Genomic DNA, 24,627 nt, shown 5'->3' on the forward strand with positions numbered 1-24,627 from the left:
AGCCCAGAAGTAAACGGCTCTGTCAGGCTAATTTTCCTCTGACTTGCTGCTTTGCAACTGCATGGGTTTTGAGGCAACAGAGTTTTGGTTTTGTTTTGTTTTTTCCACTTGTGTCTGGCCTGCCAGGTGGGCAGGCTGAGAAACTCTGACTCCAACTCACACAAGCACAAATTTCAATCGCAGGATCAGACACAAAGGTGGAAAAGACCCTGTTGGAACGGATTCCTTCCCTGCTACATTCTTCTGGAAATCAGCATGATCAGTGGTTAAAGCAAGACTCAGGTTCTCCCCCCTTGCTCTGTGGCCTCAAGAAAGTTAATGAATCAATTTGGCCCTTAACACAAAAAATGGGTGAAAATATTCCTTTATTAACTGTTTGAGCTTTGAGATCCTTTGCTGAAAGGTGCCATCACAATGCAAATGTTGGCTATTGTAAAATGAAATCCAAGACACATTGCTGGAGTAAGATGTGCCCTGAGCGCTAGGACATTGTAGTTATCTTTGCTCAACAGCACTCTGTATGTGGTCAGTTTCATGGTTTCCCTCCCTTGTGTAGTCAAGGGGGCCAACTCACACACCTGATCAACTTTCCTCATGTAAGCATTTGTAGGAGCAAGGTGGGAATCAGTTTCCTCTGCTCACACCAACAGGAAGAAAGTTTGGAAAAACCTTGTAAAACAATTAACATTTTCAGGGTGTCTCAGCACCATGTGCAACCTCTAAAAATACTTTGAATTGACTAGATATCACATGAGTGGTGTCCATTTTGAGTAAACCCCAAGAAGTATTAGCCCAGGGGAGAGTAAAATTTACAACGCAAAACTACCAAAACTAAAAATCCTATTTAAAACAAATATCCTGAGGTATTTAAAACAATTTAAAATTAGCTGCCTTATCGCCCGGGCTGCCTTCCTTTTTGCAATTCAGCTTGGAGTGAAGCTGGACTGCTCAGGGTCACATACTAGCAGCAAGACTGTTTCTAGTCCTGTAAAAGGTTTAAATCCTGCAAAGAAACCCATGTCTTCTCAGGAAAACACTTATTTATAGTATATAAAATCCCCACTTTCCTAAATGGGAAGAGGGGCTATTCCAATGGATGTACTAAGTAAAAAGAACACTTGCAGATCATCTCACACATTCATTTGCTTTAAAGGCCCTATTCTGCCCTAAGTTTTGATAAATTCTACAGAGAACTGGCTAAAAAATATTAGGGCAGGAACCACTTTGGCCCATAGGTATAAATCCATAATAGGAGCTACAGGAAATGTTTTAGGGCCCTTCCTGGGGGTTGTAGTCACTACTAGAGACTGAAGCTGATTTTCCTTACCCAGACTTTAATATGGGAACTTAATCACATCTTTAAAAAACTAGTTTGTGTTCCTAGTGATGTGCGCTTTGCTGAGGAAAAACAGCTATCTGTTTCACTTTTGTTTATAGCACATTTCCTTAGCGGAATGTTAATTAAACCCATCTACTTATACTATTTTCAGGGGGATTTAAGTTTAGTGAAAGCATTTCTAGTACCGGTTTGACTTTTGAAATGTAGAGTTTTGGCCCATAGGTTACAGACCCTTTAATGAACAGCTATTTATTCTCTCATAACCAGGGGGAAATTGCTGTAGTATGGTCATTTTTGAAATGCACTTTATTTTCATAAGTAATTTGGGGGATTTAGAAACAGGATGAGCATGAGCTTTCACAGGAGGCTGGGCTCCAAAGTACTTGTGAAAACGTTAACCTGTGTCTAATGTGCAGGATGCTTGAGTCTGCTTCCAGCTTTGGCAGCCCTGTTTCCTCAGCTGTAAACCAGGGGTAGCTCTTGTCACAGACCTGTCTGTAAGGCGCTGTAGGATCCTGGGACTAGAGAGAGAGGTAAGTAGAAGTACAGTGAGTGGGGGAGCAGTAGGGGGCTTTTAGCAGGCCCAAGCCTCTCCTCTCTCTGTAAGAAGTGGAATTTTTACTCACAAAAGCTTATGCTCAAATAAATCTGTTAGTCTTTAAGGTGCCACCGGACTCCTTATTGTTTTTCTGGATACAGACTAACACGGCTGCCCCCTGATACTTGTAAGAATAACAGACCCCTAAGCCTGGGAGGAGATGCCACTGCCACCAGGATTGCCTCAGAGCACCTCCTCCTACTTGCAAAGCTTCTGGCACAGGAGCAGCTCATCTTTAGGGGAAATACAGCGGAACGGGCTGAGGCTCAGAGAGGAGTAAAGGGGCTCTAGGCCCTCAGCTCAGATCTTTGAATGATGGGCTGCAGATTAAGGTACTGAGCTGGGCCTCAGGAAGTTGGGTTCAATTTCCAGGTCTGCTACAGCTTCCCTAGACTTTGGCCAAGTCACTTCATCCTCTAAAGCAGGAACAATTACTTCCTTTCTCTCACTGTTTATCGTGGAAGTTCTTTGGGGCAGGGTCTATCAAAAAGGCCAGACTTTCAGATGACAAGATAGTCTATGATATTAATGGAGCTATTATTCTATCAGGGTTGGAAGGGACCTCAGGAGGTCATCTAGTCTAACCCCCTGCTCAAAGCAGGACCAGTCCCCAATTTTTGCCCCAGATCCCTAAATGACCCCCTCAAGGATTGAACTCACAACCTTGGGTTTAGCAGGCCAATGCTCAAACCACTGAGCTATCCCTCCCACAAAGTAACATCAGGATCTGGCCCAGACAGGTGCTGGCTGAGGCAGATCCAACTCCCCCAGCATCTGCCTCGAGAGAACTGGGCAGGGTGAGTGGAGGGTGTAACCCCCTGGGTGGGTTTGGCACCTGGAGAACACCCTCACTGCTCAGGTTATTAATCATTAGTTCTGCCTCAAGAAAGGTCTGGAAAGGCAGCAAATGTGCAAAGAGGCACACTGCCTGCAAATGATTGAGCTTGGATTTGTCTCAAGCCTCTGCCCGACAACCACCCCATGGCGCTGTGCCAGAAGTTAACACCACAAATAAACCAAAAGGGGGAGGGGGAAGTTAGGTGCTTTGGAAAATTCTACTCACTAGCTCCTTACCTAACTCCCCTTGACTTTGAGAGACACTCCTTAGTACTTGTCACTTGACAATGGGAGGGAGGTGATGTTGAAATATTTATCCCCTGCAGACAAGGGAATGAGGCTGTATCTCAGGATAAACTGCCATCCCTTTCTCTCAGGCTACTTTCATTTTTCTTCTTATTCCCTTTCCCAGCTCCTGGCTCAGGTTAGTCCCTTAAGGGAGTGAGAGAGCGTTGTTTGCAAGGTATCAGGTGGATTGTGTCATAACCAAGGATACAACCTATCACTCACTAACTGCTGGTTTCAGAGCAGCAGCCATGTTAGTCTGTATCCACTAGCTGCTGTGTCTGCTGAGGACTGAAGGGTTCTTGTGATATAACAACCCCACTGCCTTGACTAATGTGATATTTTAAGTATTCATGGATGTTCCTAGCTGTATTTTAGGCTGCCTAACAGGAAGCAGGACTCCTGGGTTCTACTGGAGCTACTCAAGCCTAGGCCTGTACTTTTCCCTCTCTGGTTTAACCAGAGGTTTACAGGTCAGATGGAGAAACAGAACAGTTTGTTAAAATGGTCCACCCCAGGATTGCAGCGTTAGCATCATGAGGACCTTCCCTTTGGCAGGCTGCTTTGCTGCCTGCAAGCTTCAGTCCAGCAGTAACCAGGCTGCCCACTCCCTGTAACATAATACTCACGTACCCACCGCTTCTTGTTTAAGCTTCCATCAGGACTTTGTTTTTGACACACACCTGGCAAGAACGTCTCTCCTATTCCCCTTCTGTGCAGCTGGCTCTTGTATCAAGAAGCTTTCCAGAGAATTACTGCAGCAGGAGGAAGACCAAGCATTGCCATCACATGCAACTCAAGGCACCCATGCAAACTGAAGTCACATTCTAAATTGCCTTACTACTGCTGAATGGGGCGGGGGGGGGAATATTGTGGTTCCATTCACAATATATGCACTCTCACTCCTAGGGCGGGAAGGAGGTAAGATTTTGGCATCTGGCAGGTGCAGGGGGAAGGGAAGCTTGTCTTAGTAGCTGCTTTTCAATGGGGAGGGTATGGAGATATGAAAGTAGCTGCTGTTTTCCATGGAGCATCCCTGCTTCAACCCCCTCCCTTTCATGCTGGTTTTTCTTAGTCTATCCCTGAAAAGACCCACCCTCTGCAACCACCACTCAGACTCCAGGGGAAGGTTAAGGGCTTATTGATACCAATTAGTTGATCAAGTGTGAAACCTTTTAACCCACTAACACAAAGTCAGTTGCTCAGAAGTAGCTCTACTCCATGGATGTCAGAATCCAATTCACTCCCGTCAGGAACTCTGGAGAAAGCCTTAAACCAGGAGCGTCTCCCTGCTGGAGGGTACAGCAGTGTACTTAAATCAGATATGCAGCACCCTTGAAACAGAGGCTATTTTATCTTAAGAGTCTGACCCGACAGTGAGGGAAGCACAAACTCAGAGATCTTTAAACAAGAGGGCTGGAGCCAGAAAGAGAAAGGAGAGCCTCTTGACTGGAGACCGTAAAGACGCCCTCTTAAGGCTTTCCATTTTTTTTTAAAGTAGGAATAAGAATTAAGCCAGTACCAGACACATGCAATGGTTGGACCAGTTAGTGCTCAAGAGGTGAACCCAGTTTACCCCCAGAATGTCTCTAATCCAGGAGAGGGCGCAATCGGTGCAGACAGGGCAGTTATTTTATACAAGCAACTGCCAGGTAGGATCATTAATATTTTAGCTTCCCTTCTGCTCAGTAATAATAATTTAAAAAAAAGACTCCATGAAACAAATGCACATACAGCGAATAAGCCATTTTATTTTTGTCCTGTGCGCTCACAATCTCTCCTCTCTCCCTGACAGGTCACAGATCATTAAAATAAAGGTTCTAAGAGGAAAATAATTTAAAACATACACTCAGGGCTCCATTCCAACCTCCCTGCACCCGGCCACATCTCCACTACTTGTGCTTCATCTCATGCATATAAGAAAGTAAAGCCATTGAATCACAGAAGTTAAAGATGGAAGAGACCTGTTTGGTCCTAGCAAGTCCATCTCCTGCTGTTCAGCATGAGATCATGGCACAGTGAATATACTAACCAAGTGCCCTAGAGTTCTCATCGTGATGCACTCTGACAAGATGCAGCTGCTTTTAAAATAGCCTGGAATACACATTTTAGACAGATGTCTTCTTTTGCAGTACTAGAATATGAAAGTAGACTTCTCCAGGCTGTCCACAGCAGACCTTTGCTCTCACTTTTCATTGCAAGGTTACTTTCACTGCAGATACTGCCTCCCTCCCCAAGTCCTCCACAGGATGCACACTCTCCATTCAGTGCTATGCCCTCACACCATATGACATGCACAGGACGGGCTAGGAAAGCCATTTTGCTTTTCAGTTGCTGGTAAAGTCAGTACACGCCCAGCTGTGCTATATTGTAAATACAGCTTCTAGGATTGTCTCAGTCTTACAGACCAAGACCAGCAGCGATCAAGGCACTACCCCCACCCCCCTTCTTAAAACAAAGGAAGTCAGACCAACACCTAGGGACAGAAGAGACTCCTATAATGTGATCACACACGGGTACACTGAGTCTTTATGGCAAAGAGAACACTGAGCAGCTTTGAACATTGGGGCTTCCCTCTTTTACTCAACACAAGCGCTCTAGAGCTTATTGGGAAAACAGGGCTGAAGCCCTAAAAAACAAAGCATGGTGGAGAAACAGGAATCCTAACAGATGTCTATTTCTAATAAGTGACGAGCCCACTTCATGGGGTAGGAACCCTTTGCTCCCCCTATTGTGCTCTATACCAACCAGAATTGCTACACCCCAACCCCACATACCTCTCCTTTCAGGCCATCCAGCAGCCAGTTCCCCAAGCTTCTGCAGCTGGAAAGGAACTGGTTGCAGACACGCTTTAGATTCAAGTCCACCCACCCCTTTCCACCCTGGTTCCTCAGCCAGTCAGTGGGAGAAGACAGTGTTTGCATGCAGGCTACTGCTTGCCATCATCTAACGCCATGGTGTTGGCTCATTGGCAGTGACATGCTCCGAGTTTTGTGGGGGATAAATCATCACATTGGTTCTATTAACCCTTTCCAGATCCACCAACCCCAAAGCTGTAGCGCACATGAGGATTAACAGCTCTAGAGATGGTAAGATAAGAGCTCTCCCACTTCTCCTAGCCCCATCTAAGGTTCCTCAGAATGGAAAGAGTTAATGAAAAACACACCACTTTGTGTTTCCATGCGTGCACTGGTCTGATCTAGGAAGGGAAATTGGTTAATCTGGAATTAAGTCAGGTTTTATCACACACCAATGTCAAAACTGGTTCAGAAAAAAAAAACAAAAACAAAAACTACCTGAAGTCATAGAACTTTGGAAGTTCAGAAAAATGTCTCTCCTACAACTTTAAGTTCATTTGCTTAAATCTTTTTTAAAGCCAGTTCCTAAACAGTAGTTTCTCCATCTTCTGCAGATTCTCACCACCAAGGATGCCAGCTTATTCCCCATACTCAAAGGATTCCAGGTTGTAGAGGGAGCTGGGCTTGCCCAGTTCACTGTCTGTTCCTCCCCAGTCACTCCCTGACGGGAGCCATCAGAAATTCAAAGTGCAGGTCCTGCACCCTCCACGTGCAGCAGTCTCTTCCTGTACACTGACCGGCAGCAGTCATGTTTGAGAAGATATATTGGATAAGAAGGCATGAAAGTTCCTCTAGTACTTCCAGGCTCAGCCCTTCTCCAGTTTCTAACTTTAGTGAGCTCCCTCCTCCTCCCTCTGGCTCACTTCCTCCTGTCTTTCTGTTTCCTCTCCTTCCGCCTGGCCTGTTGGTCTGCCAAGGCGCGAGGTATCAAGATAACACTGCCATCACTGGCATACTGTAGGGAGTATTGATTTGGAGAGTAGGGCTGGCCATTCTCGTCACGCAGGTGCCCAAACACTTCCTGGTACAGGTTTTGCACCTTCTGTTTCATCTGGCGAATGGACTTGAGAAATTCCACCTTCTCCCTGAGCAGTTTGGACTTGTCCCTCTGCAAGTCTCCCACATCCCGTTCTAAGTTCAGGATGGTGTCCAGTTTCCTCTTTCGGCAGTTTTGGGCAGCCATCTTATTCTTGCCCCTCCGCCTGATATCCCGGATCAAGCTCAGCTGTGCCTCACTGAGCTGGTACTTGGAGAGAAGTTCATTGAACTCCTCCACTGGCAGGTTTATAATCTTGTCATTGGTGAAAGGGATCTTCATGGCTCTAGCTCGGTGCTCGTCCCGGCTCATCTGCTTATCCAGGAAGTCAGATTGCTTCTCCTTGCTCTCAGGTGCCATGTTGTAAGTGTGGTTGTGACCAACATGCTCCAAGTAAGGCAAGTAGCGTAGCTCGGATGGGTCTTGATAGCTCATGCGGCAGAACTTGCTGTACTCCGGTTGGTATCCAACTGCCCCTTCCGTTTCTTCGAAGTCCACATTTTCAGAGTCTGAGCTGTAGCCTACAGCTCCTTCCTCAGAAAAAGAGGAAGAAGAAGAGGAGGAGGAGGAGGAGGAGGAGGAAGAAGAGGAGGCTTCTGAGCTACTGAAAGAAGCAGGACTATGGCTAGAGTCCAAAGAAAGCCCTGAGTCAGAATCAAACTCTTCTTCCAGCTGAGAGGCTTGCACTGGGTTGAAACCTTCTTCAATAGCCAAGTCCATCAAACTGATCTCATCAAGCATGGCTTCATCTAGAAGACCCCCTAATGGATCTGGTAGTTCAGGGCCAGTTGTCTCATTGACTGTGCTATTCACCTGCGGAGGGAAGAAGATGCCACTCAAGTTGGTAGATCCAAAGGTGGTGTTGAGGCCCGTGGAGTTGTCAGGAGCCAGCTGGAGCAGGGCTGAGCTGCTAGCCATGGAGGGGCTCTCAATCTCTGAGCTGAAGAGGGAGGAGAGGTCCTGTGTGCAGCTACCCAGAGATGCCTGATGCAGGCTGACATTCTGATTGATGGGAGTGTTTGGAGCTAGACTGTAGTTAGCAGTCAGCAGGTCTCCATTTGTGCCATTATACAGGATTTCAGCAGTTGTGTTGTTCACTTCCATAGCCTGAAAGAGATTAGAAGCAGTTCAGCAAATGATCCAGCCTTGGGCACGATCCTTCTCCCCCATTTTCTATATGCATTACAACCACCACCAGAGGCTAAAAATAGAAGAGAGAGGAGCCTGCAGAGATCATGGGGTGAGTTAGTTCCAGCAGCACTCATGAGGTCTGGAGGATCTGGAAGATTTAAGACTCATGTTGCCAACAGTAAGAAATTCCCCTCCCTCTATGTTCCCTCTCCCCACCCCAAAGACACAGGCAGTTTTGATCTCAGCTGCTTAGAACAGCCATCAAACCACTAAAATGAACAGAAGCAGCTTGAGATGGGAAGGGCACACACCAGGTAGCGCCCTCACCTAAACATTCAGCATGTTGACATATACTTCAGCTAGCCCAAAGGGGATGAGATACCACATCCTGGGGGCATATGTATCAAGCATTTCCAATAGCAATCCTGCTCTGCACTTACACATAGCTCAGGAATGCCCACAATCCCCCCCCCCACACCCCTCTCCATCAATCCTGCTTCGGATACCCACTGGAGAGAGAAAAGGGAGCAATAGGGATCCAGACAAGTAACCACCATAAAGCGATTAGCAAGAACTAACCTGCATTTCCATTATAGACATAAGGTCCTGCCACTGCTGCTCCAGATCGAATGGGGACTCTGTCTCCGTCAGAAGAGGAGACAGGAGGCCGCTCTGGATAACAGAGGACTCGCTTTCACTAGGCACAGCTTCGTTTAGGTGGGTGGCATCCGCAGCTGGAAACTAAATACAAAGCAGTGTTCGTCCACATCTGGTCTGCCAAGGAGAGGCAGGTCAGCAAAGCCCTGAATGCCTTTCAGGCTCCACAAAAAGGAACTGCTTTTGTTTTATTCAGACTGAGAACTAGCTGCTGTTATTCCCCTACAGTTCACTGCGGACTAATTAGAAACAAAGTCAGAAGCCCTTAATTAATTGTGACCATCTTCCCCACTGGCTGCTTCACAGGAGCTGTGCCTGGAGCCTCCTTAGACAGATTAACCCAATTTACTGCCTGTTTAGTGGTCTCTGATATTTGTCTTAAATGGGAGGCAAAAGGCATCAAACCCCAAAGCACCAACAAAAAAAGGCTCTGGATCTGTCACACTTAGAAATGAGTCATGGAGAAATGGTGTTAGATGGGGTGGGATCTGAGTTACTACAGAGAATTCTTTCCTCAGTATCTGGCTGGTGAATCTTGCCCACATGCTCAGGGTTCAGCTGATCGCCATATTTGGGGTCAGGAAAGAATTTTCCTCCAGGGCAGATTGGAAAAGGCCCAGGGGTTTTTTTGCCTTCCTCTGTAGCATGGGTCACTTGCTGGAGGATTCTCTGCACCTTGAAGTCTTTAAACCATGATTTGAGGACTTCAATAGCTCAGACATAGGTGAGAGGTTTATTGCAGGAGTGGGTGGGTGAGATTCTGTGGCTTGAATTGTGTAGGAGGTCAGACTAGATAATCATAATGGTTCCTTCTGACCTTAATGTCTATGAGTCTATAAGAATGCACAAGCTCACCTCAGAGTTCTCCCCAAAGGGGAAGGTGGCTTCCAGCAACCTAAGGCACTCCTCCAGCGACAGGGCCGTCTGATCCGCCACGCCAGGCACCTGGGACAATGAATCATTTCAGCACAGTTTACTGAAGGGTAAGGACCTCCCTAAAGGGTAGGACACAAGTTTCTGAACCAAGGGCATCAGAGACTCAATGGCTTAGTATGTTCTTCATAGAGCCCAAATATCCAGAGTCCCCCATGCTTTTGATCAAGTTGCAATCACTATCCTGCTAGTCAAGGAGAACCTGCCATGACTTTCTGAAGCTAGTCAATACTGCTCCTAAATGGGCCAGGGGTCAAATGAACTCGTGTTCGGGTTAGTTTCACACTGACTTTTCTGCATTAGCTTCGCTGACCCATGCTGCAGATAGAGATTCAGCTTCAAACTTCCCATAGCCTAGTGAGGATTTCGCTCAGTGCCTAATCTCTCTCTCCCGCCTTGTGCCTCATTCACGACTTCTGCAAAGAACCCAAAAGCCGAACAGGAGCCAATGACTCCCACTCCCTAACCGCTCACTGGAATAAAGCTTTGTCAACACTCAAAGAGACTCTGGCCTTGTCTTGCTCTGTGTTAGTGACCCTGGATCCTCCTGCCTATTTCCTGGCAGCAGATAATCAAGGTGCCAACAGCTTCCTGGTTATTTCCCCTAGTTCACCTCTGTATTTGGTTCTCTCTAGCCTGGGAGAGACTGTTCTCCAGCATCGCAGCCTGTCATCCAGATGGGTCAGGTGTTCTTCATGCCCTTTCTTACTTTAACAGCCATTACCATCAGCCAGAGGGGAGGAAGAGTGTCCCCTCTAAAAATCACTCAGTGCCACTGCTAACAACAGCTAGCTGATGGTTCCCTCTCCTCCCCTGCTGGGTGGCAGACACAAAAATCCCAGAACACAGCAATACACCCTGGAATGAGGGGTGAGCCCTACTCAGGGGGGCTGTTACCTGTGCAGGGAAACTCTCCCCCGTCTCTCCATCAACTAGCAGGTTTCTATCCAAGGTCTCGTTCCCTCCGCTCCTCCAGCTGTCCGCATGCTCCCTCCCATCACTCAGTTCTTTGTCCACTTCGCTCTCCTTCTGGCGATGGCTGTAGTCAAAAATCTCTCGCCCAGCGCCGAGATCAATATCCTGTCTCCACAGGATGTCAATCAAATCGATGTCCTGAAAGACACACAAGTTTTCCTTCAGCACTTGGCACCCCACCACAGAGGGAAGACCCTCTTCTCCCCTTGCCTCCCACCCTCCGTTCCTGCAGCACGTCAACCTCCCCAGACAAGCACCCCTTCCACCCTACAACACAATGTCCTCATTCCACCCAGCTTCAGAGCCACCCTTCCTGTGCTACATTGCATCCCCCACACCAACACTCCCACCCACTACACCACCTTCCTTGGGCACAGTGCCCTGTCCCCACCCATCCATTAGTACTGGACGCAGTTCCAACCTTCCACGATGGTTTCTTTCACATACCACCCCACCCCCACCATCCCCATCGGGGACTCCAGACACCAGTCCTTCACCCCTGCCTTGCGCAGAGGCCAGCTGCTGTGCCTCCTTTGCACAAAAGCCCATGGTCATTTTGCCCTGCTAGGTCTCTAACAGCAGCTGTACAAAGGAGCCAGGCTGGAGAAAGAACAGAACTCCATTGGAAAGCGACTTTAGCGGTCTCCTCCCTGCTCTCCATGCTACGCTGGGGCCTCCTCCCATCTCAGGGAAAAAAAGGAGTCTGCAGCTTTAACTCCTCTGGGCTGCACGATGCCGGCTGGATGGCGAGGGCCAATTGTCATGCAGGGTTGCTGCTCCATAGAGGAGCTTGCATCAGCCTGTGGTGCCATTCTCAACATTTGCATAAAGGGGTGGAGTGCGTTGGAGAGGAAAAACCCTGCATTCCCAGCCACCTGATGCAACTTGAGATCCTTGCCGCCGGCCTGCTGCCTGCTCACCACTCCTCTACAGAGGGCTGAGATGCCAGCCGTGCCCAGCCCTTCACCTACAATGAGAGACAGCGCAGCCTTCCAACTGAAAGCACCCCCCACCCTGCCAGAACTTTAACCCCATTCTGAGAACTGTCATCTTCCCTCCCTGTACAGCCCCAGGGTCCCCATGCAGAGTCCGTGACCCTGAGCGTGAAGGGAAATGCCTGCTACCACCCTCCTGCTCCCTTGCATCAACATGTTCAAGAACCCAAATGCCTCATCCCTAACCACATATCATGAATCTGCAAACACTTGTGTCTCTTCACAGCCACCACCACCCGCTAGCCCCTCCCTCTAATGCAAGCCTAACCCAGGGCACACCCCACCCCCCTGTGCTGGCTCAAACCTCAGGGGCTTTTAATATGACCAGGAGCCAAGGCCCTACCCTAGAATTACCACCTAAGCCTGGGAAGTACAGATTCCTCCCCACCCTGCATCCCACATCACAGCACAGATGGTTTATTTTACTGAAAAATTATGGCAGTCGACTTCAATTTATCAATGAGCCCTTAGCACCCCTCCCCCCACCTCAAAGCAAGGAGACAGGACATCTCTGCTTCCTTAAAAAGCTTCTCCCCGCTCTTGTTAAAAAGGCTCCCCAACAGCTGCCATCACATTTGGGACTTGCAGAAACTGACAAGAGGAATCCACAATAGCCTCCGGCCCCGACTCCAAGAAACAACCAGAGCCCCCTAGACATCAGCCTCTTGTGAGGTCAATGTCACCCTACACAATGTCTAAAGTATTTAAGCTCTACACTCCACAGTATCCCAAATGCTACCGTGAAACCATCCCCTGACCATTCACTATCACACCCTCCCCAAAGACCAGTCCCCCCAGGCCCAAATGTCACTCAGCAAGGACCCTTTCTCTGACTACCCCAGCTATCTTGTGCTCTGATCATATATCTGTCTCCTTGAGACAGACTTCCTAGGTCTCTCCCCACCGTCTCTGCCTCGCCTGGAGCAGCACACTATGCTGGGACAATAAAAGGGTTAAGGTAAGGGATACCTTTTTCATGTCCCCAGCTGCTGCTCATGGAGCTGTCCCTGCAGATCATGGTCTATGTGGGGCGCATTCCAGGCAGGCAGAGCTGTGAGACCCGGGCACGGTGCCGCACAGACATCTCCGAGTTCAGTAACGGAGCTTTTTTTGGCAGGCCGGACCCCGGGTTGTTTGGAAGCCCCCCTAACAGCATGTGATCCACAGGTGCTGCGTGCCAGCCAACCCTCCGCCCCCTCCTCCTTCCCTGAGCCACAGCTCCAATAATGGGCCCCGCTTGTTGCTTAGGCAGGAGTGAGACCGAATCCCCACCCCCTGCTCATGGCCGAGGCTGCAGCGAGATGGAATCCCCACCCCATGCTCAGCGCTCAGGCTGCAGCGAGACTCGATTCCCCCCCCCCGCCCCCTGTTACCTAGGCTGCAGCGAGAGCCAATCCCCTCCCCCAGGTCACCGCGGAGGATGCGGAGGGAGCCAGTCTCCTCCCTCCGCTTGTTACCTAGGCTGCGGCAGAGCCAATCCCATGCCCCGGGTCACTGGTGAGGATGCGGAGGGAGCCAGTCTCCTCCCCCCCCCTCCCGCCCGCGCTCGTCACCTAGGCTGCGGCGAGAGCCCGGCTCCTCCCCCCGCCCCTTGGGCTCAGCTGCTCGGGCCTGTGTCTCCTTGAGGAGACGCTCCCAAGCCAGGGTGCCCCACCCACCGCTGCCTGGGATGGTGCAGTGGGGTGGGGTGGGGGGGAGGGGGGCAGCGAAGCATCAGAGGGCTCTCTCTCCCCACCCCTCCCTCTCCAGGGACACTTACAGCGTGCTCCGGGCAGTGACACCCCACAGGAGGCCTGGCCTGGGCCGCCAGGAGCTTGGGCCGAATGGCACCTTTGCCAGGATTCCTTATATTCGCCCGGGAGGTTCCCAGCAGCTCGGCTCCCCTCTTTGTCACAGGCAAAGTCTCCCCCCAGTCCCGTCCTGGTTTATCCAGGCCGGAGAGGGGACCCAGCTTTGCTGTGGCAGGGCCCCATATCCTGCGAGACCAGAACCCACTAGGAAACAGGCACCTGGCCTCCCCTACCATAAGGGGGGGAAATAGGTCAGAACCAGAGACAGGGTGTCTGTGTCATCTGCACATGTGCAGTGATGTCACAGGGAGATTGGGGAGGATTTGCACATCATATTTACATGCTGGATGAGAGCACGAGCCTTGCCACTGAGTCAGTCATGGACCTGCACCCATCATTCCCACACCAGCAGGAGGGGAGGGAGTTAGAAATAGGAACTGTTATACCAGTCAGACCAGTAGTCTATCTAGTCCAGTGCACTATATCCCCAGTTGTGGCCAGTAACAGATTCTTCAGGAAGGTGCTTGAGTCCTCTCATTGTATAACTATGGAGTAAGCTGCCATAAGAGACGTTTCTGCCTAACCCTTGGCAGTTAGCATTTGGCTTATGCTCTGAAGCAAGAGGTGTTTATCCTTTATATCAGTGGCTCTCACCCTTTCCAGACTACTGTAGCCTTTTCAGGAGTCTGATTTGTCTTGTATACCCCTAGTGTCACCTCACTTAAAAACTACTTGCTTACAAAATCAGACATAAAAATACGAAAGTGTCACAGCACACTGTTACTGAAAAATTACTGACTCATTTTTACCATAAAATTATAAAATAAATCCATTGAATATAAATATTGTACTTACATTTCAATGTATAGTATATAGAACAGTATAAACAAGTCATTGTGTGTATGAAATTTTAGTTTGTACTGACTTTGCTAGTGCTTTTTATGTAGCCTGTTGTAAAAAAATGAGGCCAAAAAATAGATGTGTTGATGTACCCCATGGAAGACCTCTGCATACCACCAAGGGTTCATGTACTCCTGATTGAGATCCACAGCTTTATAGCTTTTGGCCTAATAACTGTGGATGTTCTCATTTTCTATATAAAGGTCTAATCCTTTTTTCAATCCTGCTTAGTTTTGGCCTCACTGATATCTTGGGGCAGTGAGTTCCACAAGTTAATTATGTGTGTTGTGTAAACTGTTTTATCGGTTTTTAATTTGCTGCTGTTCAATTTCACTGACTATCCCCTTGTTCTTGCATTATGGGTAGGGCTGCAGATTTGTCACAGCATTTAATTAAAGAAAAAAAAAATCACAGAGCAAGCAGTCATGGTAAATTTCATAAGAGTCACAGGTTCAGTGACTGCTCTGTAACCTTTGAGCAAAAATGCCCTGAAAAAAAGAGGGGGCACTGACCACGCACAGTAGAACCTTCCACACCAGCTCGTCCAGAGGGGGGAGAAAGGCTGGAGACAGAGCCTGCCCCGCACGGATCCCAGGGAAGGGCAGCTCCCGGAGTTGAGATGGAGCATACCCTGCACTCACCTCTGACCTAAGTTGCTCCTGCATCCCATGAGGCTGGGCCCAGCACCATGTTCTGGGTATTGCAACCTGGCATGCCAGGTCACAGCACTGCGTAGGTTTGACCTATCCCCCTCCATCATGACAAAGGGGCATCTTAGCTAAATCTGATTTGTGTTGCAACCTCACACTCCTGATCGTAATGCCCCGAGAAGGGAGCTGGGCCCAGCCCTGCGGGGTGAGTCATGGACACACACACACACACAGGACGCCACAGATAACAGGAAAATCAGGCTATCCTTGACTTTTTTCCCTGCTGACACAAACCTGCAGCTTTAGTTATGGCAAAGAGGGAAAGGATAAACAAGAGTGCCCAGTTCACCTTCGCTATATTTATTTATTTATTTATTCCCCCCTCCCCCCGTCTCCTCTCTAAACTTAAGTCCTATCCTTTTCAATCTCTTTATGATATTCTGTACACGTTTCAAATCATTTTAGCTCCATGTCTGGATCCCTTCTGTTTCTGCTATGTCCCTTAGTTATCACAGCCCCACCCCCAGCTTTATGTACAGTCTGTCCTGGCTCCCCATGGAGCTTGATGGAAAAGTCTTGCACATCCAAAATGCTCATCTTGAAATATCCACTTACTGATCCTTATCTGACCCAAGTCATAACATCTTGATTGCAAGCTGAAGTCTGTAACCCCAGAGCTAACCCTCAGTACCTGCAGTCTCTGCCTTTCTCCTCTAAATACACCACTCCTTGGAGGCCTCTCAGAAGAACCAGCACTTAAAGTGGATGCAGTTTACAGTCTTGTGGCAAATTAGAACTCAGGACTGAGAGTTAGTAGACCTTAATTATATTTCCAGCTCCACCTCTGACTTGCTGTGTGACGATGGGCAACTCACTGAGTCTCTCTGCGCCCTTGTTTCACCATGTAAAATGACAATACTTGGTACATATATTGGATTTTGCATCCATAGATCTCAAAGCACTTTAACAAAATGGATGGATGTCATTATCCCCATTTTACAAATGAGTAATTCATGAGTTACCTGTTTAATAAGGTTTTCCTCTTTGAAAGAGCTTTGACATCTACAGAAACACTTTGTAGTCAGTAAATACTATTTCAATATTTAAAAGGAAGTTCTATATAACCTTGGGCTATCCCTGTCTAACATTGCACCTCCCAGTCCAAGCAGACACCTAAATCCTCTCAACCGCCCCCCACTACCCCCCCCAAAAAAGAGCTCCCATTATCCCTCATCTCTAAGGTTAACAGAAACTGTATGTGCTCAGCTGGTCACTTTATCTGGTTGCTGTCCCTAGGAACTGACCATAAACAAGTCCATTCTATGCAGACAGCCAAGTGTAAGAAGATCTTCCCCAGGTTCTAATTCCCTGTTACCAGAGTACTGGTTGGAGAGGGGCTTTGTCATACTGGGATAATACCCAGCACCAGCAGTTTGTCACATGTTCCACTTGCTGGGTATTTTTATCCTCTTGTTGTGGAAACGTTATAGGGACATCGCAATCCACAGGGCCAGTCTTTCCAAAGATCAGCCAACAGGACAACAATTCCCTCCCCCATGCTGTGCTAGAGAAGAGGAAAAACCCCAGACAAGAGACACTGAGGACAAAAAACCCCAAAACATTGCCCTTGGGATGCTAGAATAGCAAAACAACAAGAAAGAGCAAGCACTGGGATGCTCCTGACTATAACCCTCCCCAGGATACAGCAGCATTAGTATGTTTACAGAACAGGATAGTAAGTCAAATTCCAAGTCAGAACCATCCTCAAAGCTAATCAGAACAATGGAACAGAGTGTCTTGCACCATACCACAGGGTGAGCTCCAGCTCCAAGATACAATGCATTTCCCCCACAGCAAGATCTGGTCTGGACCATAAAATGTTGCCACCCTATTCAGATTGTAAGTGCCAGGAGAAGACCTGGGATATGCATCTCCCCTACTTCTGCAGCTGTCTGCCTAACACTATCCTCCTGTCTGCTTCCCACAGGATAACAGCAGGAGAGTCAAACCTCCAGCCAGTCTCAGGTGAATTCCAATTACAGTGTCTGCCAGGAACCGCACAGCACACACCTGACAGAAAAGCCCTCTACATTTACCAGCCACACGGTTCAAGGTTCCAGACAAAGAAAAATGATCATGTAGATAAATAATGCTGGGAATCAAGACTTCATGCTTTGTAGCCTCACATCAGCCGCAAGTACAGTCTTGTCCACCCCTTGGGGAACATAGGGAGGTACGAAATGCACGTTCACCAGGAGAGGAGGGATTGGGAGGCAGGATTTCCAGCACTGCATGCCATCAGTGCCAAAAATAAATTGGGGGGGGAGGGGGGAGAGGGGAAAAAAAAAAAATAAAATCAGGGAAGTGCCATGTCCCAAAGGAAGTCACAGCGCATCTTCTGGGTGCCGGTTTAAAGAAAAACTCTACAAGGTGTGAGCCAGACTTCTTAGTGAAAAATGGAAAAGATGGGAGGAGAAAACATGTACTTGAATATGTAGAACACAGAAAGGGTTAGCAATCCCCCCTCCCAAAAAAGCAGCAATAATGGTAGTCCAGACAAGTACACTCTCCAGAAGCCTTGAATCTGGATCATCCAGGAGACTCATTTGCAGCAAATCCAGTTTGAGCTGGCCAGGTTTGCACCAGGGTCACTGCATCCTGCTTACAGAGAGCTTACAGTTGGAATGGTATTTAATGCACAATTTTAGTTTAAAAAAAAAACAACACGCAGCTGAGCAGGCATTAGGATACCACTGATACCACCAACCTACAGACTACACAAATCAGTAGTAGGATTCTTCCTACAACCCATACACTCTGCCTCCTCTCACTCCTCTAACTACCGCTTCCTACATACCACTCCCACTTTGTATTTATACAGTATTTGTCATCAAAAGATCTCCAGGTACATTATCCCCATTCTAAAGAGGGAAAACCCAAGCCACAGAGAAGGCTGATCTTGTGGTGAAGCCATAGGATGGGAGTGGAAGAGCTGAATTCCTTTCCCCACGCTACCACAGACTGTTTTGACCTTGGGCAAGTCACTTCAATCTGTGCCCCAGTTTCCCATTTGCAAAATGGGGGTAAGTATACACCTCTCTCACTGGACTGGTAAGAAGCTAGATTTGTGAATGCTTGTGTAAAGTGTTTTGAGATCCTCGGATGGAAGGGACCATAATTATTGGCTTGTCCAAGGTCACACAGAAAAGTAAGTAAGTAATAGAAATGAAAATAGAAAGTACTTCTTACTCTGAGTGCCCTGCTCTAAACACTAAGGAACATTGCCAGACTTAGCTCTCTTAGCCTTTGTTCCTTCCCCTAGCAGATACCTTTTCCAGTGGATAGGGGAAGGGTCTCATATTCAAGCAAGCTAAGCTCCATGCAGGCTTCCAGTGGCAAGATTATGCCATTCAGTAGATTATCAGATCTGAAGCAAGTTTCACCTTTTTCCTCTCCTGGAACACTTTCACATCAGAGACACATTTATGCTGTTTCCTACCTGTAGCTATACTGAAATCATGTGACAGAAGTTCAAGACAGCCTCAACAGCTGCCTGCAAAATTCCCCTGCTTCTGACTCCAAAGAGCTGCCTCTAAGCTTCATCACAGGAGATTAGGGATCAGGACAGTTAGGAAATCCCCTGCCTAGTCCCCACCATACATAATGGCTTGTCTGAGCTGCACAGTTTAGGAGAGAGGCTGTAGCATCCAAGCGAACATTCTCCACTGGAATCCATCACTAAAAGCAGTACAATACAGCCACAGGGAAGCGAAGTCTGAACATGCCTTGCCAAAGAAACCTAATGGAAAGAAAGAGTAGCAGCTGCTGGGAGGTCAAACACATGACTGTGTCATAGCAACTGAGAGAATACACTCAGATGGAAAAAAAGCCACTTTCTAATTCACCATCCTCCCCACTCTCTGCTGGCAACCAAGCTGTAAACATTATTTGGACAAACTCCAAAGTCAAGTAATCTACCACTCAGGTGACTCATAGGATGCAACTGTTACCCAATACTGGGAAAGAGAAGGTGCTATTGTATCATTCCCATAAATGTAAATCTGCACTCAAACTGAGTTACTGACTAGCCACCCAATTTCAGACCAAGACACAGCACACATCAAGAGAAAGTGCCCAGAACCACCCAACCTCAATATTAAGTTCCATGCCACGTGGCTCCCAAATTAAGGGACCCGATATTTAGAGGTGCTGAGTACACATGGCTCCCATTGACTTCAGCAGGAGCTGTGGAAGCTACGCAACACTCAAAGTTAAGCTCTAAACTACTCCTCTCCCACGGAAATCCTCAAACAGTTCCCTTTCTTGGGCATGTATCTTTCATAAAAGAAGGTGCTGCCTACCTCTTTGGTCAAGTCTCCATTCCCTGGAGAAGCCACTGCTCCAAGGTCTTCCAATTCTTCACCAAATCCTTGCTCAGGTCCACTCTCCCTCACGCCATTGTCAGGATTGGTCCCATCTTGCAGGCCACTGCTGTTCTCTAGGATGATGGCTGGGCTGGGCTGGGCACTGGACACAGAACCTTCAGGGTCTCTGTGCACCAACCAGGCATTTACTTCAGTGGTGGGCACCTGAAACCTGTCCAGGGCCCTCACCTGGTTGAGAAGCCTGCGTGCTGTGAAATAATAGTCCAGGTCTACACTTTTTGGATGGATGCCATATCCGTCCAAGGTGTTCCGCAGGTTGTGGAACTGGGTCTGGGTGTAAGCAGAGCTCTGGCCCAGAATGATTTCCCTCAGAGGGGGAAGCTGCGAGTTCAGGTAAGTATCCACGTCCACACGAACACCTATCAAGCTGAGTAGAATGGTGAATTGGATGAGTCCTTCAGTGAAATATTTCTTCAGAGAAAGCATTTCTGGAGGAGGAAAAAAAGCAAACATAGGTGGAAGGTTTAAAAACAAAACAAAAAAACCCACCAACCACAGCCAAGAACTAAGAGCTCAAAGTATCATAATTCATCAAGATTAAGAGTTTAAGGGAAAATTCAAAACTTCAGTTTTAGATTCTCTTGAACAATTAGGAATTTTTAAAAAAAAAAGTCATCAGGTTACTCAGATGAGCCAAATTAATGATCTAAATCTCCAGAGGAAAGAAATTATACCCCAGTAAACAATCTCCACTCTCCCCTCCTCTTCAGAGCTACATCTATTTGATAACAATCCACGAGGCTACATATAAACCCCACGTGACTTACTGTCTCAAAAGTCCATATGCAGTCACTTCCTCTAGCCTTCCTGATTCCCCACCCTGCTTCCAGAGCAGGGTGTATTCTCTGATAGCTGGCTGCTGCTTCTCCCCCTCCCCCTCCTCCTCTTTTGAGAAACTGCCTGCAGGAAACTTCAAATTGAAGAGTCAAAGGTTTCCACCAAGGATGGGTTCAACGACTACTCCAGTCCTGGCCGTTTCATCAGAAGCTGAAATATAACCAGAGAACAAACACGGTAAGAGGCTGACGAGATATCACCCTATGCATTACATATTCAGTTACTATACTAGGAAGTATCAGTTTCACCACTGTTTTCAAGCCATGTACAAAATAAAATCTATTTCTCTCAAAAGGATGGTTTGCTGACAAAATAGCCACAAACACACATAAAACAAAGGTTATCTTTTGAATCAATATTGTCTGAGTTCCCACTCCCTGCTCTATTCTTAGGCTGGTGCGTCAGCTTCTACTCTCTGGAGCAGGAATTCAGCTCCGACTCCCTTTCACTCCAGTTTTCAGAGAGATTATAATAATCCAACAGGGGCTTTCTGTGGCAAATAAGCAACCGAGAACAACATTGCAACACACTAGGGCTTGGTACCTTCCTCTGCAGTCCTTTCTCCTCCGCCTGCCCATCACTCACAAGGGAACTTTAAAACCAAAAAACATGCTTATGATGCTTTTATTCCACAATGTGACCTTCCTGGGCAATTCACCACACAGCAAGAGTCCCAACTGAGGAGACTGCAACCCCCAATTTTGTAGCAAAATTTACCTCCACCATCTGTCCCTTCAAACACCTGTCCCAGTTCAGGGTATTTTGAGGCTGTCAAAGGATACACCCCTATATTCCTCCTTCACCCAGCGTCCCTGTTTTTTTTTTTTTTAAATAGATTTCAAAGGTTGCTAGGTGTGGACTCATCATCACCTGAGGATTGTTAGTTGATAGATATCTGTTCTCAACTCCCAACATGGGCAAGAGTGAGAGGAATGTTTAAATTAGCCTCTAATCCCAAAATCTCAACTGTCCCTTCTGAAACCAAGTAACGCATCAGTGCAAAACAAGCACAATTTCAATTCTCCACCTCATCTGTTACAGGTAAACATATAATTAGGTTTGACAGAATTCTTCTTTTACAATTTCAACAGATAGTATCAATTTTATTTCTTTTAGCATTTTTTCAATTTTTATCAATTTAAATTTTCACAGTTGTGGGAAATTATGAGGAGGACCAGACAATTATTTAGTGATAGTAGATATTGAGACGTGAGATTCAAAAAGTTAACGTTTTATAACAATTAAAATCCAAATTGTCAACATCACATATCAAAATACACAGAGTAAATATCCTTAAATCAAACTCTAATAAATTCTCAAGCATTGTCTAAGTGTTGATTATCATCCATCAAAATATTTTCTCATCCGTTTGTGTATACAGTGAAATCAATATTTACTGCATTCACTGACAAAACCCTAATTCTTCCAAGCCTACATATAATTACAGTCCAATTTTTCTAATTTATCAACTCACTCACTTGTCAGATCTCAGTTAATTAATCCAGTAGCAAAAATATTTCCTTTTGTATTGGAAAACTTTTGATTTCAGTCACTCAGAAATTGAAAGGAACAAGGAGCCCCTCCCCACCAGGTTACAGTTTCCTTCCAACCCTTTAATCCCAGCATCTAGGTCACCATGCTTTTCTGAGCTTTTTAGTCCCTCTAACAACAATTTTATCCTCACTAAATCTTCCCAAAGACACCCCCCCACAGCACATGTGGGAGCATCAGGAACTCCCCCAGTGCTGAACACTAAAGTAACATTCATGCATCCGATGAAGTGAGCTGTAGCTCACGAAAGCTTATGCTCAAATAAATTTGTTAATCTCTAAAATGCCACAAGTCCTCCTTTTCTTCATTCATGAGACTATAGTACGGGGTTTACCACCTCTTATTTAAATAGCATCATGGGGTGCACGGTCCTCAAAGCCATGCATTGCTTAAATCTCTTTAGTCCCCAGTCACCCAAAAAAAAAAAAAACCCACCCCTTAACAAATTCCCCTCCAGCTATTTTACTCCACCTTCCTACACCCCTTTATCTCCTACAGTTCTCTAATTCACTGACCCCCAGTTCTGACCCCACAGAAAAGACAACCCCCTCCCACCAGGGGGAACACACTCCCCTCACGCTTCCCATTAGAACTGCCCCATAACACTCCTAACCCCCGTCCCAAACCTTTTACCCCGTATTTCGGGGGGACGGTCAGCGCCCCCACATGCACCGGGAGGGGGGACAGACTATCCCTATAGCCCCCCCCCAGGCCTGGTCTCCCCTTATCCCCCGACTGCCCCATATATACACACACTCCCATACATACACCTCCTGCCTCTCTTCACCCTCACCGTCCATTACCCCCAGGTACCCCACTACTCCTGCCCCCCCACTCCTAGCAGCCCCTTGCCCCTACTCCCCCTTCAGCCTCCCCCTAAACTTACCCCGCCTCCCCCCGTCTGCCCCACTCCGCTTCCCCTCCCCCTCACTCCGCTTGCCCCCCCACTCCACTTCCCTTCCCCCTCACTCCGCTTGCCCCCCCACTCCACTTCCCTTCCCCTCCCCTCCCCCGACTCTGCCCTCTCCCATTCTGCGCCCCCCTCCCCCCGGCCCGGCCGCTCTCCGGTACCCGCTCTCCGCGCTCCTCAGTCGCGCCCCTCCCGGCCCCACAGGCAGCCACCGCCGGCCGGCCGGGCCCACTCTCAGCCGCACCAGCAGCCGCTTCCCTGCCACCGCGGGCCTGAGCCCGCCACGCGCGGCACCCCCTCCAATCCGCCACCGAAAGGACAGGGACTGACAAGGCGGTCGTCAAATCACCGGGCGAGCAGTTACACCCGCCCTCAGAGCCTGGGGAGTGGCAGCCAAGACACCCAATCGGAGATCGGCGAGCTCATCGCCCCCTCTCCCAAACCCTCTTCAGTGACGGAGCGCGGGTCCAATGAGCCAAAGAACTGCGCCCGCCTACCCTCGCGTCTGATTGAGTGACAAACATGGGGACCAACCGTGTGGGCCACCTTGGCCGAACGACAGCATTTCTCACCAATCCTCGAACGCGCAGGTGCGCCCGCCTACCGAACAGCTTGAATAACAGCATCTCTGACCAATCACCTCGTGCAATACCTCTACCTCTCCCTTTGCCCCATTGCTGTTGCCATGGGGACTGTGTGTCCTGGTCTCTAAGCAGAGTAGGCCTGTGGAGAATCTAGGCTCGGCCTGGCCATGTGAAGCCATTCCCTCGCTCCCAGGCTCTCACTAGGCCTTGCGGATCCTACTGTCACCCCTCACGGGACGCCACCTTGTAACCCTCACATGACACCGTTCCTCAATGCCGCCGCGGGGCCTCGAAACCACCTCAAAACTGCCGGCTGCCATCCCGGGGGCCTCGAAACCATGCACTGTAATCCCCGGGGGCCTCGACACCATCCACTGCCATCGCCAGAGCCTCAAAACCACCCGCGGCCATCCCAGGGGCCTCGAAACTGCCTGCTGCCGTCCCGGGGGCCTCGAAACCGGCAACAGCCATCGCGTGGGCCTTGAAACTGCCCACTGCCCACCTGGGGGCCTTAGAACTGCCTTTAAACTGCCTGCTGTCGTCGTGGGGGGCCTCAAAACCCTCTCTCCCTGGACCTTTGTGTCATAAACATGTTTATCCCCAAGCAGCGAAAAGCTCATGTCAAACACACAAAGTAATGGGGTCCCCCAAACTCCTGGAGCTACCTGGGCTTCATCACCAGCTCTCTCTGGGAACTGCCCTTCGGTACCAATACACTATCCACACTGCTTTTCTGGCAGGGGAAAGACAAAACCAGGTGCAAGATCCAAGATGCCCGTTGCATGGACACACTGCACCACCCAAGAGGCTGAATTCCAGCAAAAACTTTGCCTCCAAAAATCCCTTACCCCAAAATCCTCCCGTGGAAGGCTACAGGGTAACCAAATGGCGCAGGAAATGCGGATGACCTTAGAGACTCTGGCTCCGGCCAAACAACTCTTTCCAGGAACGAACCTCGAACAAAAACATTGGCATGCTCTAAATCGAGCGAGAGATGGGATGGCAAAGGCTGGAGACTATATGACCAAGTGTAAGGGGAGGAATGACTCCAAATGTGAATGTGGAGAGCCTAGGCAAATACTTGAACACTGCCTGGTGCAGTGCCCTCTGTCAACATCCTATACTCCCAAGGAACTATTTGAGATAAGTGATCACACCAGGTCTTGGCTGCGGTTTTGCAGCAATAAGCTATGGTGATGATCCTCTCTATTATGAATCACGCATAAGATCTCCCCAACCCCACCACAAGGCCTTGAAATGCCCCTGCCCGGCACCACCAAGAAGCCTCAATACATTCTCTCCCACCCCCAGGGAGG

At 48.3% G+C, this 24,627-nt stretch overlaps 1 protein-coding gene across 2 annotated transcripts; it reads right to left on the reverse strand.

The window, feature by feature from the left end:
• Positions 1–363: 363 nt before the first annotated feature.
• NFE2L1 (NFE2 like bZIP transcription factor 1) lies at positions 364–23,027 on the reverse strand. Of its 2 annotated transcripts, XR_014709771.1 has the most exons (8): positions 22,889–23,027; positions 20,197–20,416; positions 19,346–19,857; positions 10,572–10,787; positions 9,597–9,686; positions 8,664–8,825; positions 6,356–8,060; positions 364–3,814 (listed from the first exon to the last, which is right to left on the reverse strand). XR_014709771.1 is itself a non-coding variant. In XM_084615720.1 (7 exons), the coding sequence occupies exons 3-7, from the start codon at positions 19,853–19,855 to the stop codon at positions 6,777–6,779; spliced, it is 2,262 nt and encodes a 753-aa protein (XP_084471846.1). In that variant the 5' UTR covers positions 19,856–19,857; positions 20,197–20,416; positions 22,889–23,027; the 3' UTR covers positions 4,791–6,776. The 2 variants fall into 2 exon arrangements, 1 of the variants encoding a protein (XP_084471846.1); XM_084615720.1 differs by lacking the exon at positions 364–3,814 and having other exon boundaries at positions 4,791–8,060.
• Between the last annotated feature and the right edge of the window lie 1,600 nt (positions 23,028–24,627).

This window comes from Lepidochelys olivacea (assembly GCF_965140295.1).
Source record: "Lepidochelys olivacea isolate rLepOli2 genome assembly, chromosome: 27".
Lineage (NCBI taxonomy): Eukaryota > Metazoa > Chordata > Testudines > Cheloniidae > Lepidochelys > Lepidochelys olivacea.